The sequence below is a fragment of the Larimichthys crocea genome, chromosome XI, assembly GCF_000972845.2.
Source record: "Larimichthys crocea isolate SSNF chromosome XI, L_crocea_2.0, whole genome shotgun sequence".
Classification (NCBI taxonomy): Eukaryota; Metazoa; Chordata; class Actinopteri; family Sciaenidae; genus Larimichthys; species Larimichthys crocea.
Window position 1 is genome coordinate 19,942,551 of NC_040021.1, and position 15,285 is coordinate 19,957,835.

At 46.3% G+C, this 15,285-nt stretch overlaps 2 protein-coding genes and 1 pseudogene across 5 annotated transcripts in view; 2 read left to right on the forward strand and 1 right to left on the reverse strand.

Annotated features, from left to right (window-relative positions):
- Positions 1-455: 455 nt before the first annotated feature.
- On the reverse strand, positions 456-3,017 carry brd3os (BRD3 opposite strand). Of its 3 annotated transcripts, none has more exons than XM_027284438.1 (2): positions 2,449-3,017; positions 456-2,415 (listed from the first exon to the last, which is right to left on the reverse strand). In XM_027284438.1, exon 1 carries the CDS (start codon positions 2,980-2,982, stop codon positions 2,650-2,652), a length of 333 nt encoding a protein of 110 aa, XP_027140239.1. In that variant the 5' UTR covers positions 2,983-3,017; the 3' UTR covers positions 456-2,415; positions 2,449-2,649. The 3 variants fall into 3 exon arrangements, with proteins under 3 accessions (XP_027140239.1, XP_027140238.1, XP_027140237.1); XM_027284437.1 differs by having other exon boundaries at positions 456-2,393; positions 2,438-3,017; XM_027284436.1 differs by having other exon boundaries at positions 456-2,393; positions 2,427-3,017.
- A 250-nt stretch (positions 3,018-3,267) lies between these two features.
- On the forward strand, positions 3,268-7,932 carry LOC113746888 (inactive phospholipid phosphatase 7-like; annotated as a pseudogene).
- A 3,159-nt stretch (positions 7,933-11,091) lies between these two features.
- LOC104935612 (regulator of G-protein signaling 3-like) overlaps positions 11,092-15,285 on the forward strand; it is a 26,459-nt gene continuing 22,265 nt past the window's right edge. For both annotated transcript variants that reach the window (XM_027284440.1, XM_027284441.1), the window contains exons 1-9: positions 11,092-11,790; positions 12,275-12,412; positions 12,482-12,900; positions 12,973-13,023; positions 13,150-13,208; positions 13,291-13,373; positions 13,463-13,516; positions 13,693-13,753; positions 14,399-14,498. In XM_027284440.1, the coding sequence (XP_027140241.1) occupies positions 11,762-11,790; positions 12,275-12,412; positions 12,482-12,900; positions 12,973-13,023; positions 13,150-13,208; positions 13,291-13,373; positions 13,463-13,516; positions 13,693-13,753; positions 14,399-14,498 (994 nt within the window). In that variant the 5' untranslated portion in view covers positions 11,092-11,761. The remainder of the gene's footprint in view (positions 11,791-12,274; positions 12,413-12,481; positions 12,901-12,972; positions 13,024-13,149; positions 13,209-13,290; positions 13,374-13,462; positions 13,517-13,692; positions 13,754-14,398; positions 14,499-15,285) is intronic.

The window sequence follows — 15,285 nt, forward strand, 5'->3', positions numbered from 1 at the left end:
ATGGAGCGAGCAGTCCTCGCTATTTGAGAACCTGGCATCTCGGACTTATCCAGTCATGCATTTTTACTAGTTGCCTGCCATGGAATTCTTGACTTTTTTTTTGATGGTAGAATTTTTTTCGTGAGAGTGGGGGAGGCGTAGCCACCGAAAGCATACTGCTCTAAGTGTTTGTAAAAAACTAGGTTGCTTTTACCAAGTAAATGGTGATTGGACCGGACAATTGCGTGTCAAAAACACAGACACAGTGGTCTTAGCACGTTAATTGAACGACTTGATGCTGCTTTACTCCAGTCCCTTCTGAGAACTGACAGTCGTACTGACCACGTCTGCACAGATATTTATTTGACCAAACATTCTGTCGTTACCTCTTTATTGGCTGTGCATAGACTGGCACCAAATAGTAAAGGCAGCGTGTCTGTCTTTCGTTTTTTTTTTTTGTTTGTTTGTTTGTTTTTCTGGAGGAATGCAAACAGGAAGTGAAGAAGAAGAAAACGACGACTTCCTGCAAGAGAAGAAGAAGAAGTGAGACAGGCAGGCCACCTGTCTGTCTGTACACCTGTCTGTCTGTACACCTGTCTGTCTAGAAGTCATCGTTCTTCTCTGAACTCTGCCGTGGAGGTCGTCTTCTTCTTCTTCTTCTTCTTGTTAATGGACGGCCGGCTGTGACCCCTGACCTCTGCCAACATTCCAGAAGCATCTGTAGAGCATCATGGGAGAGAAGGAGCAGGAGGAGGAGGAACAGGAGGAGGAACAGGAGGAGGAACAGGAGGAGGAGCAGGAGGAGGAGGAGGAGCAGGAGGAGGAACAGGAGGAGGAGCAGGAGGAGGAGGAGGAGGAGCAGGAGGAGGAGGAACAGGAGGAGGAGCAGGAGGAGGAGCAGCAGGAGATCTCAGTGGGTTTTTAGTGCGATCATGTTGTTATAGATCGATCAGACCATCAGTGAGCATTTTGACCAATCAGGTTCTTTGTACAGACTCATTAATTATGTTAAATATCCACCAATCAGCTGCCGCAGAGAGAGCCGACTCGGACCGTGTCTTTGAACGCCTCGTGTTACCTTCACTGTCAGCTGATGAAACTCTCTGAGAGCAGAGCCCGCCCTCTGCTGGTCCTGAAACTCAAACCAACAACCCGACCCGTCAGTCCCTGGGGTCATCAGCGAGGGGGGCGGGGTCACCACGCCCGGCTCTGACCCCGCCCCCCATGAGCGGCTCCGGCTCCGTCAGTTTTTTTTAACACTACATTTTCTTTGATTTCAGGTTGTGCTGAAACGTTTGTGTCTTTATAAAGTTCTCGATATAAAATGTCTTTGTACGCTGCCCCGACGCCACAACAAGCCACGCCCCCTCAAAGTAAACCACTCATACTGTAACAGCCCCGCCCCCTCGCCACAGACGTGGCCCCGCCCCCTCGCCGCTCAGACGTGACGAGCTCTGACCTGACGTCAGCTGCTTTTATCTCATTTTAATCCACTTTTATTATTTTAATCTTTTTAATAAACTTTGATCTGATTGGCTGAGAGCCTCGTCAGCTCGTCTTAGTGGTGATGTCACAACCTCGTCCTCGTCTGATTGGCTGCTTGCTCATTGGACGGGTCCAGGCTCGGCTCTGATTGGCGGGGGCGGGGTCAGGTTTTTCTTTTTCGTCTCCATCGTGTTTCTGTTGAACAGATCAATCATGTGACTCACCTGTCTGTCCGTCTGCCACCTGTCTGTCTGACCTTTGACCTCTGTGGACCCCGCCTCCTCCTCCTCCCCCTGCTCTGTGATTGGTCGAAGCCTCAGCTGTCGCGCCGTGTCTCTGAATCAACTTCAACGTTTCAACATGTGCGCCTCAGACAGACAGGTGGCAGACAGACAGGCCGTTGCCGCGGTAACCTCTGTCTGTTTTAGTTGGTCGAGCTTTGAATAGTTAATTTTTGTATTTTAATAAGAAAAGAGAAAAAAGTGATTTTGTGTATCTGCATGCACTCCGGCCGTTCTTCTTCCGTATGTTGAGCACTGTATAGTAGCTGTATAGTAGCTGTCTGAGGGTAGAGAGACAGGAGAGGGTGAGACAGGACAGAGACAGACAGAGAGACAGACAGGACGAAGCGAGGACAAACAACAAGTGAATTCTTTGATGTAATTACTGATATGGATCCTTATTTTCTGAGTTCCTTTGTTTTCATAAATAAACACATAAAGTGACCTGAGCCTCGCCTCCTTCTCTCACCTGTGCAGGTAGCAGCATGCTAACGATCACGGCGTGACGTCATCGTGGCCGTCGCCAGAAGTGACCATATATGGACGAGACGCTTTAATTAGAAATCTTTATTGACACAAACAAACGGAACAATCGATGACGTCACGTTTTAGATCATATTAAAACTAAACTTTGAGTTTCTACAGAACCTCTACAGAACCCCTACAGAACCTCTACAGAACCCCTACAGAACCTCTACAGAACCTCTACAGAACCCCTACAGAACCTCTACAGAACCCGCCCGCTCGTTTGTCCGTAGGGTTCTATACAAACAGTTTATTGCAGCCACAGCTCTGTTCAACACTCTAAAGGTTCTGAACCAGGACCAGTTCTGATCCAGATCAGTTCTGCAGTACATCGGTTCCAGTCCAGTTCAGCCTGATCGCCGTCCGTTCTGGTTCTGGTCTACATGATGCTGCAGATCTTGGACCGTCCCTCTGTGTCCTCGAGGCCCCTCTTGTCCCGGATCAGCACCGCCTGGTTCCCGAAGCTGCTGTACCAGGCCGACTGGCTCCGGGTCAGGTAGGTGGAGGGCGGCGCCGCCTGCAGCTCCTGCTGCTGCTGCTGCCAGACCAGCAGGGACGTGTCCCGGTACCGCAGCCGGCAGAACGGTTCTGACAGGGCCTTCTCTGCCAGGGGGGGGCGACTGTGACCCGGAGCACCAGGACCCGGTGGACCCGGAGCACCAGGACCCGGTGGACCCGGAGCCTCCACAGCGGGCGGGTCACAGTCCGACATGTCCGCACGTTGAGAGAAACCTCCAGGACAGGCCGGGCCGGGTCTGGTCCGGTCTGGACCGCCTCGGGTCCATTTCAGTCATGATACCTGAAGCTCCTCCAGCAGAACCGGGTCAGGTGAGAGAGCTGGACCCGGGTTACTGGACCCGGGTCCCACGGAGAAGCTAACGGCTAATCCTGCTGCTAGCTGTTAGCTCGTCGCACCAACACGTCACTGACGGTCTAACCGCCGCGCTGACGTCACTACGTCAAACCGTCACTACGTCACGGCTCAGACTGTGACGTCATGTCGTCAGAGCATGTAGCTGCTGTTAGCATCGTTAGCTGCCGCATCCAATAGCAACGGTGTGTCCGTGAAGCGACCCGGGTAGGAACACACGACGCGATAACAAAGGTTCCCCCTTGTTTTGAATTTGATCAGAATAAATGTTTTATAAATATATGTATTCTATAATTTATAAATGTTTTATAAATATATGTATTCTAGAATATATAAATGTTTTATAAATATAAAATATATAAATGTTTTATAAATATAAAATATATAAATGTTTTATAAATATAAAATATATAAATGTTTTATAAATATATGTATTATAGAATATATAAATGTTTTATAAATATATAATATATAAATGTTTTATAAATTTATTATATAATGTATAAATGTTTTATAAATATATAATAATATATATATAAATGTTTTGTGTCAATTAAATTAAATTAAATCGTCACATGACCTGATAAATCTCTCTGTTAGCTCTGCTGTCATAGCAACAGTTGCTAACGAGCTAATGGCAGCCACAGTTAGCAGACTGACGTCAGCTGACAGTCTGTGTTTAGCCTGGCCCGGGTCCAGTCCGGTCCAGTTTAGCAGCAGATGATATTCTATATTGTGAAAAGGGGCACAGCCTAACACTGAGGCCTACATTTCCCAGAATGCACCTGGACAGTGTCCTGAGCTAATGTTAGCTTATATTATCAGTTAGCTACATTAGCATTAGCCTCAAACGAGCTGGATCCTCTGTGTTAGCTGTGTTAGCTGTGTTAATCCTGTTAGCTCTGTTAGCCATGTTAGCTCTGTTAGCCCTGTTAGCTGTGTTAGCCCTGTTAGCCGTGTTAGCTCTGTTAGCCCTGTTAGCTGTGTTAGCCGTGTTAGCTCTGTTAGCTGTGTTAGCTCTGTTAGCTGTGTTAGCTCTGTTAATCCTGTTAGCTCTGTTAGCCGTGTTAGCTCTGTTAGCTCTGTTAGCCATGTTAGCTCTGTTAGCTTTAGCTCTTATCAAACCTGTTCTGCTGAGCCTGGTTCTGTTAGCATGCTAACGGCAGATTCAGTTGCCAGCAGCTAATTAGCGGTTAGCCACATCAGCTGAAACGGTTAGTCTCTCACGTGTTCTGGGTTAGCTTAGCTTAGCATGGATTGTGTTACTGTCTTTGGCTCCAACATGATGCATCATGGGAAATGTATTTCTCCTCATACCTAAAATTCTGATGCAACCTGAATGCACCACAAGCAGCTAACTGACCTCTGACCTCTGTGCGTGTGTGTGTGTGTGTGTGTGTGTGTGTGTGTGTGTGTTCAGTGTTTTTCCAGCCTCTCTCTGAACAGCTGACAGCAGAAGAAGGCCAGCTGGTTTATTTATAGTCTCTCAGAGTCTCAGAGTCTCAGTTCTGATCCGCCTCAGTCCTGCACACCGTCTCACCACCAGAACCTCCACCATGCCCGGCAACCAGGCCCGGTGCCGGACCAGAGACCGGGACAACGTCCTGAACCGGCCCGAGTTTCTGTCCCTGAACCAGCCCCACCGCAGGGAGACGGGCCCGGGGGAGGGGAGGGGGACCGGAGGTCCGAGGAGAACCGCCAGACAGCAGAGTCAGCAGGAGGACGCCGTGAGGTAAGACCGCCATGACATCATCACAGCTGACAGTCCAGACCCTGATCCTGGACCCGGTCCTGATCCTGGACCCGGTCCTGATCCTGGTTGATCTGAGTCTGAACATCTGCTAGCTCACTGCTAACAGGAAGTGCTAACTCAGCTAATGATAGTTTGATTGAAGTTGGAGCTAACATTAGACTTCCTGCTTACATCCCCCAAAGCATCATGGGAGCTGTAGTCCTGTAAACAATAATAAAAGTGACTTTATGCTAATAAGGGGGCGGTCCTAACTCCGTCTGAAGTGTGATTGGTTAACTGTAGGATCCTGTGAACATATAATGCTGTCAGCTGGTTAGTCTCTGTACTGGACCCGGTTCTGACCCATGTGGTCCTGGTGTGTCCTGGACCCAGTTCTGACCCATATGGTCCTGGTGTGTCCTGGACCCAGTTCTGACCCATGTGGTCCTGGTGTGTCCTCAGGGGGTCGAGGGACTCGTCAGAGGGCTCGGCTGACGTGAAGGAGCCGTCCCGTTGGCCGGAGCAGGACTGCATGCAGCTCAACCCGTCATTTCGAGGCATCGCCATCAACTCGCTGCTCGCCATCGACATCAGCCTGTCCAAGCGTCTGGGCGTGTGCGCCGGCGTGCACGGCTCCGCCGCCCCGCTGCGCTCCATGGTCAGCCTGCTCGCCCTCAGCGGACACGCCCTGCCCTGGATCTGTGGCACCGCCCTCTGCCTGTGGAGGAGCAGCACGCTGGCCGGGCAGGAGGTCCTCGTCAACCTGCTGCTGGGTCAGAACCAGAACCTCTGTCTGTCTGTCTCTCATGGTACCTGTCTGTCTGTCTGTCTCTCTCTCTCTGTCTCTCTCTCTCTCTCTCTCTGTCTCTCTGTCTCTCTCTCTCTCTCTGTCTCTCATGGTACCTGTCTCTCTCTCTCTCTCTCTCTCTCTCTCTCTGTCTCTCTCTCTCTCTCTCATGGTACCTCTCTCTCTCTCTCTCTGTCTCTCATGGTACCTGTCTCTCTCTCTCTCTCTCTCTCTCTCTCTGTCTCTCTCTCTCTGTCTCTCATGGTACCTGTCTCTCTCTCTCTCTGTCTCTCATGGTACCTGTCTCTCTCTCAGCTCTGATCCTGGACCTGATGACGGTTGCAGGGATGCAGAAGTTGGTCAAGCGCAAAGGACCATGGGACTTCCCCCCGGGGTTCCTGGACTACGTTGCCATGGATACGTATTCTTTCCCAGCAGCCCACGCCAGCCGAGCTGTCATGGTGTCCAAGTTCCTGCTGAATCACCTGGTCCTCGCGGTCAGTCCTCACTTCACATTCAGGTTCTGTTAGCTTGTGGTTAGCATGTTGTTAGCGTGTTGTTAGCATGTTGTTAGCGTGTTGTTAGCATGTGGTTAGCATGTTGTTAGCGTGTTGTTAGCGTGTTGTTAGCATGTTGTTAGCGTGTTGTTACAGTGTGGTTAGCGTGTTGTTAGCGTGTTGTTAGCATGTGGTTAGCATGTTGTTAACATGTTGTTAGCGTGTGGTTAGCATGTTGTTAGCGTGTTGTTAACATGTTGTTACCGTGTGGTTAGCGTGTTGTTAGCGTGTTGTTAGCATGTGGTTAACATGTTGTTAGCGTGTGGTTAGCATGTTGTTAGCTTGTGTTTGGCATGTTGTTAACATGTTGTTAGCGTGTGGTTAGCGTGTTGTTAACATGTTGTTAGCGTGTTGTTAACATGTTGTTAGCATGTTGTTAGCGTGTGGTTAGCATGTTGTTAGCATGTGGTTAGCGTGTTGTTAGCACGTGGTTAGCGTGTTGTTAACATGTTGTTAGCATGTTGTTAGGGTGTGGTTAGCGTGTTAACATGTGGTTAGCGTGTTAACATGTTGTTAGCGTGTTGTTAACATGTGTTTAGCGTGTGGTAAGCATGTTGTTAGCGTGTGGTTAGCGTGTTGTTAACATGTTGTTAGCGTGTTGTTAGCGTGTTGTTAACATGTGTTTAGCGTGTGGTTAGCATGTTGTTAGCGTGTGGTTAGCATGTTGTTAGCACGTGGTTAGCGTGTTGTTAGCATGTGGTTAGCGTGTTGTTAACATGTTGTTAGCGTGTTGTTAGTGTGTGGTTAGCGTGTTGTTAACATGTTGTTAACGTGTTGTTAGCGTTTTGTTAACATGTGTTTATCGTGTGGTTAGCATGTTGTTAGCGTGTTGTTAACATGTGTTTAGCGTGTGGTTAGCATGTTGTTAGCGTGTGGTTAGCGTGTGGTTAGCGTGTTAACATCTTGTTGGCGTGTTGTTAGTATGTTGTTAGCGTGTTTTAGGTGTTGTTGATGGTTACTTGTTAAGCGTTGGTAAGAGTTGGTGTAGCGTGGGTTAGCGTTGTTGGTTCTTAGCGTGTTAACATGTGTTAGCTGTCGTTGTAACATGTGTTGCGTGTGGTTAGCGTGGGTTAGCATGTTTTAGCAGTTGTTAGCGTGTTGTGAGCACGTTGTAGCGTCGTGGTTCCGGTGTTGCGTGTTCCGGTTAATGTTGTTTCGGCGTGTTGTTACCTGTTGTTAAGCGTTGGTACTGTTTTAACTGTTTAGCGTTGTGTGTTAGCATGTATTAGCGTGTGGTTAGCGTGTGTTAACGTGTGTTAGCATGTGTTTAGCATGTGGTTAGCATGTTGTTAGCAGTGGTTAGGTGTTGTTAGCACGTGGTTACGTGTTGTTAACATGTGGTTCATGTTGTTAGCATGTTGTTAGCATGTGGGTGGTTTGTTGTGTTAGCACGTGGTTAGCATGTGGTAGTGTGTTGTTAGCTGTTGTCGGTGTTGTTGTCGCATGTGGGTAGCGTGTTGGTTAGCGTGGTGGTAGCGTGTTGTAGCATGTTGCTAGCGTCTACCTGTCCTCCAGGTTGCCCCTGAGGATCCTGTTACCTGTGGGGCCTTCCTGGTGGGCGTGTCCCGGGTGCGCGGTAAACACCCACCTGTCAGACGTGCTGTGGCTTCGCTCTCGGCTTCTCCACTTCAGTCTGGTGGAGTCCGTTTGGCTGACTCGTCCACCTGCCAGACCTGATCTCCATCGGGACGCTGCGCTGGACCCCGCTGGTTTAAACTGGACCCGGTTTGAAGGTTCTGCCGTGCAATGGGACGTTGGACCGGCCCAGTCCGTCGAGATTCAAGATGGAATGTGCTCAATGTGTTTAGGTCTTAGAGCTAATTTAGCAACCGCTGCTAACAGCTTCAGCTGCTTTCAGGGGCAGGAACTACACACTGTGTCTGTGTGTGTGTGGTGTGTCTGGTGTGTTGTGTGTGTGTGTGTGTGTGTGTGTTGTGTGGTCGTGTGTGTGTGTTCTAATGTGTGTTTGTGTCTCAGGGTTTTTTTATTTTTCTCGCTGAGCAAAATGAAAAAAAGGTTTTCGTTGTAAATAACTTTTTTTTTTAAATTTTACATTTTTCATCAACGAATAAAAACAAAAATTTGACGTGAAACTAAAGTTAAATCTGAGTTAAAAAATAGTTTTAATTTAAAATGTTTTAATTAAGTTTGAACATTTAATGGAATATTATGAAGTCAGATTCTAAGTTTTGATTTTTAAACATTTTGGAGAAAAAAGATTTAAATGTCAGTTTATTAGCACGCCTTAACGTTAGGATCTAGCATTGCGTTAGCAGCTGCTCCAGTTTCAGTTGCGTTATGTCTTGGCGAGCTGATTGGACGATGTTTAACAGCTGACACTACAATGTGGTTTTGTTTTTTATGTTTCTCGTTGAGCAAAAAGACAAAATGTTTTTGGTAAATTAAAATAAAACTTTTTCATGATAAATTTTCTTCAATGAAGAAATCTAAATATGATGTAACAAATGTATGAGGATGATCAGTGAAAAACTTATTGAGTTTAACTGAAGAAAAAAATGTTTGTTTCTGAAAAGTTGAACAAAATATTTTATTTTATTTTAATATTTTATTATTCTTTTGAAATTTATATAATTTGGAATAGTTTATATTTGTTTAGTTTGAATTTTTTTTCAAAACTGTGTTTGTTTTTAGAAGGACTCATGGAGTTCATCAGGAAGCAACAAACTACGATTTAAATAAAGTTGTTTACATTAATAAAAAATCTGTCTTCAGCTGTCCCACTTAAGGCATAAAGGCCCAAAAATATACTTCACAGTAACAGATGATTTCTGGATACATTTTTTTCTTTCAGTTTTTTTGGGGCTTTTTTTTTTTTTTGGATCCAAAAAAATTGAATGAAAAAAATACTCTGAACAGCCCGGTTCTAGGCAGCAGATATATGAGGGGGCAGTCAGAATGTTAGGGGGCATCATGTGTACAGACCATATACTCCAGCACTTTTTGGCTTATAGTAATGGCGTTTCTCATTGCATCTCTCCAAACTGAACATGCCTAGGCCAGTCAATCAAACACTTGCTAATTATGCATTAATTATGAAATTCAGGTTGCTATCACAATTTCCTAAGGGCCTGTTCTCCCATCTGCGCGCAATTCTTTTTACGCACAATTACGCGCTTTTACGCGTATTCTGCACTGTGGTCTTCCAACACGCCCCAACGCTTAACTTCAGATTAAGGCGGACTCTCAAAAGAGGTGCCATTTATTCAAAAACACAGGGAAATTTTGATCACGCCCTCATTTGATGTGGTTAATCCTGAGCCCATGATGCTACGAATTTGATGCTAGTAGAAGTCACAATAACTAGGACTGTACTCCTATGGAAATGAGTTCAGATTCGATCAAAATAATATTATTGATACTGTGTGTTAACTATGCCACGGCGGGCCCTATGTTAAAGAAAACCCGCTGTCCTACCTTAGTTGGTGCAGCTTTGATGCATTTGTTCCTGCTAGTCCATACTGACGTGACGTCTTATTATTTCACGATTGCAATTGCACTTTAATTGCTTTAACCTTTTTCTTTCTTTTCTGCCATCAGAAGGGCAAGCATGTTGGTATCTTGGTGAGCGAGCAGTCCTCGCTATTTGAGTAACCTGGCCTCGGGACTTATCCAGTCATGCATTTTTACTAGTTGCCTGCCATGGAATTCTTGACTGATGTAATTTTTTTCGGAGAGTGGGGGAGGGTAGCCACCGAAAGCATACTGTCTAAGTGTTTGTAAAAACTGGTGCTTTTACAAGTAAATGTGATTGGCCGGACAATTGGTGTCAAACACAGAACAGTGGTCTTAGCAGTTAATGAAGACTTGATGCTGCTTTACTCCAGTTCCCTCTGAAGAACTGACAGTCCGTACTGCCCACGTCTGCCAGCTATTTCTTTGACCATAACATTCTGTCGTTACCTCTCTTATTGGCTGTGCATAGATGGCACCAAATAGTAAAGGCAGCGTGTCTGTCTTTCGTCAGCTCCGTCAATACTCATGCTGAAACCTGACAGTACACAGTCAAGGCTACGTCTTGCCTCATTTGCATACTGCAACAGTGATTGGGTGTTTTTAGGGCGCTGAGAGGGGGTGTGTGTGCTGCGCAGCCGTGTGAATATCACGTACAGTGGAGTGATTAGAAAGCTAATACTGTACGTGTGTTCTTTTTCGGCGTTGTTTTCCGCTACAAAAAATTTTGTCAACTCTAGCAGCCAGCGTATAAATTATGTGAGCTATGAAAATTTGCTTTCTCAACTTCTAAATTTGTTTGAGGGGGCAAGACATTTATTTAAGGGGCACTGCCCCCTTTGCCCTGCCTAGAACCGGCCCTGCTTTGAAATAGATACCTTACTTGTTGTTACTTCTTTACTTTACCCTGGTGTACGTGTACTCGTTAGTTACCCCGTTGTACCGTGTACTGTGTTACTTACCGTTGTACTGTGATTTACTCGTTAGTTACCGTGTCTGTGTATCTCGTTACTTACCCGTTGTACACTGTGTACCGTTATTAACCGTTTTGTACCTGTGTACTCGTTATTTACCCGTGTACCTGTGTACTCGTTACTTACCCGTGTACCTGTGTACTCGTTACTTACCCGTGTACCTGTGTACTCGTTATGTGTTACTGTGTACCTATTTCCATGTTATGTACCTGTGTCGTTGTTGTGTACCTGTTCTATCAGTGTTCTGTGTATGTTCACTGTCTGTCTGCCTGTCTGTCTGTCTGTCTGCCTGCCTGCCTGTCTGCCTGCCTGCCTGCCTGCCTGCCTGCCTGCCTGCCTGTCTGTCTGTCTGTTCACCTGTCTGTCTGTCTCTCTGTTCACCTGTCTGTCTGTCTGTCTGTCTGTCTGTCTGTTCACCTGTCTGCCTGTCTGTCTGTCTGTCTGTCTACTTCATAAAGAGTATTCAGGTCTGCTCTGGTTGTTTGGTTGCTATGGTAACGTGGTTACCCCCCTCGTTAATGACAAACACATGTGGACCTCCTCAAACAGGAAGTGACTCTTCAAAGTGACATCAAATGGCACAGGAAACAGAGTGTATGTTTTTCAAAGTAAAAGCCTGGCTTTTGAATCTGGGAACAGGAAGTGATTTAAAAAGAAAAATTGATCAGACTTTGCGTCTGGCGTGTCACATGATGTCACAGCCTCTGTTCTGATTGGTCAACGACATCACTGACCTGTGACCCGCTCAGCGCTGGTCGTCTGTCACGTGTTCTCACGGTCATGGTGGGCTGGAGCCAATCCCAGCTGGCTGAGGGTGAGAGGCAGGGTCCGCCATGGACACCTCCTGCCTCACTATGGGAGGAAGTCATGCACACATCCACATCATTTCTTTTATTTTATAAAGAGGCTCTTATTTTGAAGGTGAACACAGGAAGCAGCTGTGTTTGTTGTATTAACTTGAAAATCTGCTTCAAGTTTGAATTTTTTTTCCTTCAGACGAAAAACTGAAGAAGGTTTGAGAGACGAGAAGAAAGACGAGGAGCTCGTTCCACTCATTAACAGTTAATCAGCTGATTCATTATTCATTCGTGGAGTTGTGATGGAGGCGCGTGTGTGCAGCAGAAGGAGGTGAGCCTGAACTTTAACACAAACACCAACATATCAAACATCTGTGCATGTTTCTGAGCAAACTGAGGACTTTACAGTACATCTGTGCATGTTTCTGAGCAAACTGAGGACTTTAAAGTACACATACACACAGTATGTATATATGTGTGTGTGTGTGTGTGTGTGTGTGTGTGTGTGTTAATCCGTTAATCATCCTCGTTAGATTCAATCAGTGTGACGAGCTGCAGCTTCACTTTCAGATCAAAGATCCTCAAACTGAAGTCCAGACCTGACCCGGGGTTGGTCAGACCTGACCCAGAATTGGTCGGACCTGACCCGGGGTCGGTCGGACCTGACCCGGGGTCGGTCGGCCTGTGAAGATGTGAAGTTCAAATGAAATTGAAAACATTGCAGATGATCTGATTTAATGTTTCATTAAAACACGACTTTAGATTCACGTTATTATTTTAACTGCTGGTCACATGACTCATTACACCTCTCATAGGCCCTGTGGTGGAGCTGCCATCTGGCTGCAGGAGGCCCAGCTGAAGACAAAGAGGAGGAGGACCGGAGGGTCAGAGGAGAACCGGGACCCAGCAAGTCCACAGAGGATCAGGAGGACCTGGAGACCAGAACAAAGATGGTAAGACATGTCTAATCATTGATCAGCTGATCACAGATCAATATCTGACCTCACATCCTGTCTTTGCAGGTCCTCACAGTCTGGATCCAGAACCAAGACCAGACCAGGGTTCAGGTGTGGAGCTGAGGTCCAGTCCTGCAGACCTGAGGTCAGGGTGGCCCTGATCAGACAGACGACAGAGCTGGCTCAGGGTTTGATCCTCACAGACAAGACTGGTCTAGGATCCACCAAGACCAGGTCCCAGGTCAAGTCCATGTCCCATGTCAGGTCCACGTCCCAGGTCTGGTCCAGATCCATTTCAGGTCCTCTGAGGCCTGCTGGTCTGGTCTCAGAGATCAGGATCGGCAGGAGGAGGTCTGACAGAGTCGAGGATCCGGAGTCCTGCAGACAGGAGGAGGCACCCAGGACCAGGACCAGGACTGGGAATCAGGGGAGGCCTGAGACCAGGAGAAGGACCAAGATCCACCCATCAGTGTTCAGAGGGCGAGGTGAGGTCAATGATTATTGATCACGTGACCAGTCATGTGATCTTGAGAATGTTAACATCTCTCTCCTGATAGGTCGGCTGAGGCTGTCAATCACTCCGGAGGCGGGGCAACTCATCATTCACAGTAAGTGAAGCAGCCAATCGAAGCACAGCGTCCACAAACCGACGGTCAGCTGGTCCTTGAGTGTTTTTAAGGATCCTTGAGTGTTTTTAAGGATCCTTGAATCAAACTGTTGTTTTCTCTCTGCAGTCCACGAGGCCAGAGGGCTGATGGGAAAATCTCAGAAGTCATGTGACTCCTATGTGAAGGTAAAGAGACACTGTGATGATGTCATAAGCTCAGCAGGCTTTTGATTGGTCGATTCACCTGTGTGTGTGTGTGTGTGTGTAGCTGGCGGTGACCTCTGACCTCGTCAGTGACAGTCGGACCTTTCTGAACAACAAGAACCCCGAATACGACCACAGCTTCATCCTGTGAGACCAGCAACCAATCAGAGTCCACACAGACCAACAACCAATCAGAGAAACTGGTCTAACATCGTTAACCTGTCTGTGTGTTTCAGGTGTGTCAGTGATGACCTCGTCCTGAACAGGTTGATAATTTCTGTGTTCAGCAGGTAAGTGATGACATCAGAGCTGTAGCCACACCCTCTCTGTCCTGTCTGTATTGGCAGTTGCCTTCTGGGAGTTGTAGTTCATTGATGGAGAACACCTGAGGAACAGGAAGGAGCAGGGCTTCACATGTACCTGCTCTGTGGTTTTTCCATGGTCACTGTTCTGTTTGTTTCATCAGGTGCAGTCAGCTGATCGGCTGTATGAGCTTTGGGATTGGTTCTCTCGTCTCATCCTCTAAGGTGAGTTTAGACCAATCAGAAGGCAGAGAATCCTTCTTCCTGATTGGCTGGAGGGAGGTCCTAACATGGCGTCAGTTTAAATATTTCCTCGTGTTTAATTAACAAACGAGGAACGTTAAAAGAATGTTAAAGGAACGTTAAAGACCATTAAAGGAACATTATAGAAACATTAATGGAATGCTAAAGGAACATTAAAGAACATTATAGGAACATTATAGGAACGTTTAAGAACATTAAAGGAACATTAAAGAACATTAAAGGAACATTAAAGAACATTATAGGAACATTATAGGAACGTTTAAGAACATTAAAGGAAACGTTTAAGAACATTAAAGGAAACGTTTAAGAACATTAAAGGAACGTTTAAGAACATTAAAGGAACGTTTAAGAACACTGAAAGAACGTTGAAACATTTTTGAAGCACATTAAGCGGTGACAGACGTGCCTGGTGGTCTCAGGTGTATGTGTACAGGTGGAGGAGCCTCACAAACATGTTGATGGTGAATAAGATGGAGGAGTCTGAAATACAAACACATGTTCTGTTTATTGTCTGAAGTTTGAATGTTTCTCAAAGGTTTTTTAAATGTTTTCTGAGTGAACAAACATGTTAATAAGCAGCTGGCTCCGCCCCCTCTGTGTTGGCAGCTTGTCACTGGTTGGTTCTACCTGCTGGGGGAGGGGTTTGGCCATCGCAAGCACCTGAGAGTGACATCACAGAGGAACAAGCCAATGAGGAGACCAGGCGGTGGGTTCTAATGTTCTAATGTTCTCGTGTTCTAATGTTCTAATGTTCTCGTGTTCTAGTGTTCTCGTGTTCTCGTGTTCTAATGTCCTAATGTTCTCGTGTTCTGATGTTCTCGTGTTCTCGTGTTCTCGTGTTCTCGTGTTCTAATGTTCTAATGTTCTAATGTTCTAATGTTCTAATGTTCTCGTGTTCTCGTGTTCTCGTGTTCTCGTGTTCTCGTGTTCTCATGTTCTAATGTTCTCGTGTTGAGTTCATGTCGTTCATCTCTCTTCAGCTGTCTGTCAATGAAGCAAAGGCCAAAAAAAATGATCTTTAAAAATAAATAAATAATAAAGTCTGTAAATCGGTCCGGTCCGGCTGCTGAGCCCGGTTCTGTTAGCATGCTAACGGCAGAGTCAGTTAGCTGTTTTAGCATGTAGTTAGCTATAGCACACACGCTAACATGTTAGCTTGATTAACTCTGACAGATGCCCTGAGGACGGACACACACACACACATATATATATATATATACACATACACACACACACACACACACACACACACACACACACACACACACACACACACACTCTATCTGTAAATCTATATGTTTATTAATAGTGTGATGGGGCGAGCGAGCAGCAGTAGATATAGATTCAATCTGACTCTCTCTCGCTCGCTCGCTCGCTCTCTCTCTCTCGCCCCAGGGGTCCACACGGTTACCATAGTAATGAGAAGCTGCTCGGTAACCATGTGACCCTCACAATACCTCTGCCCCTATGTCGCTCTCCCACCCCCACCCTCC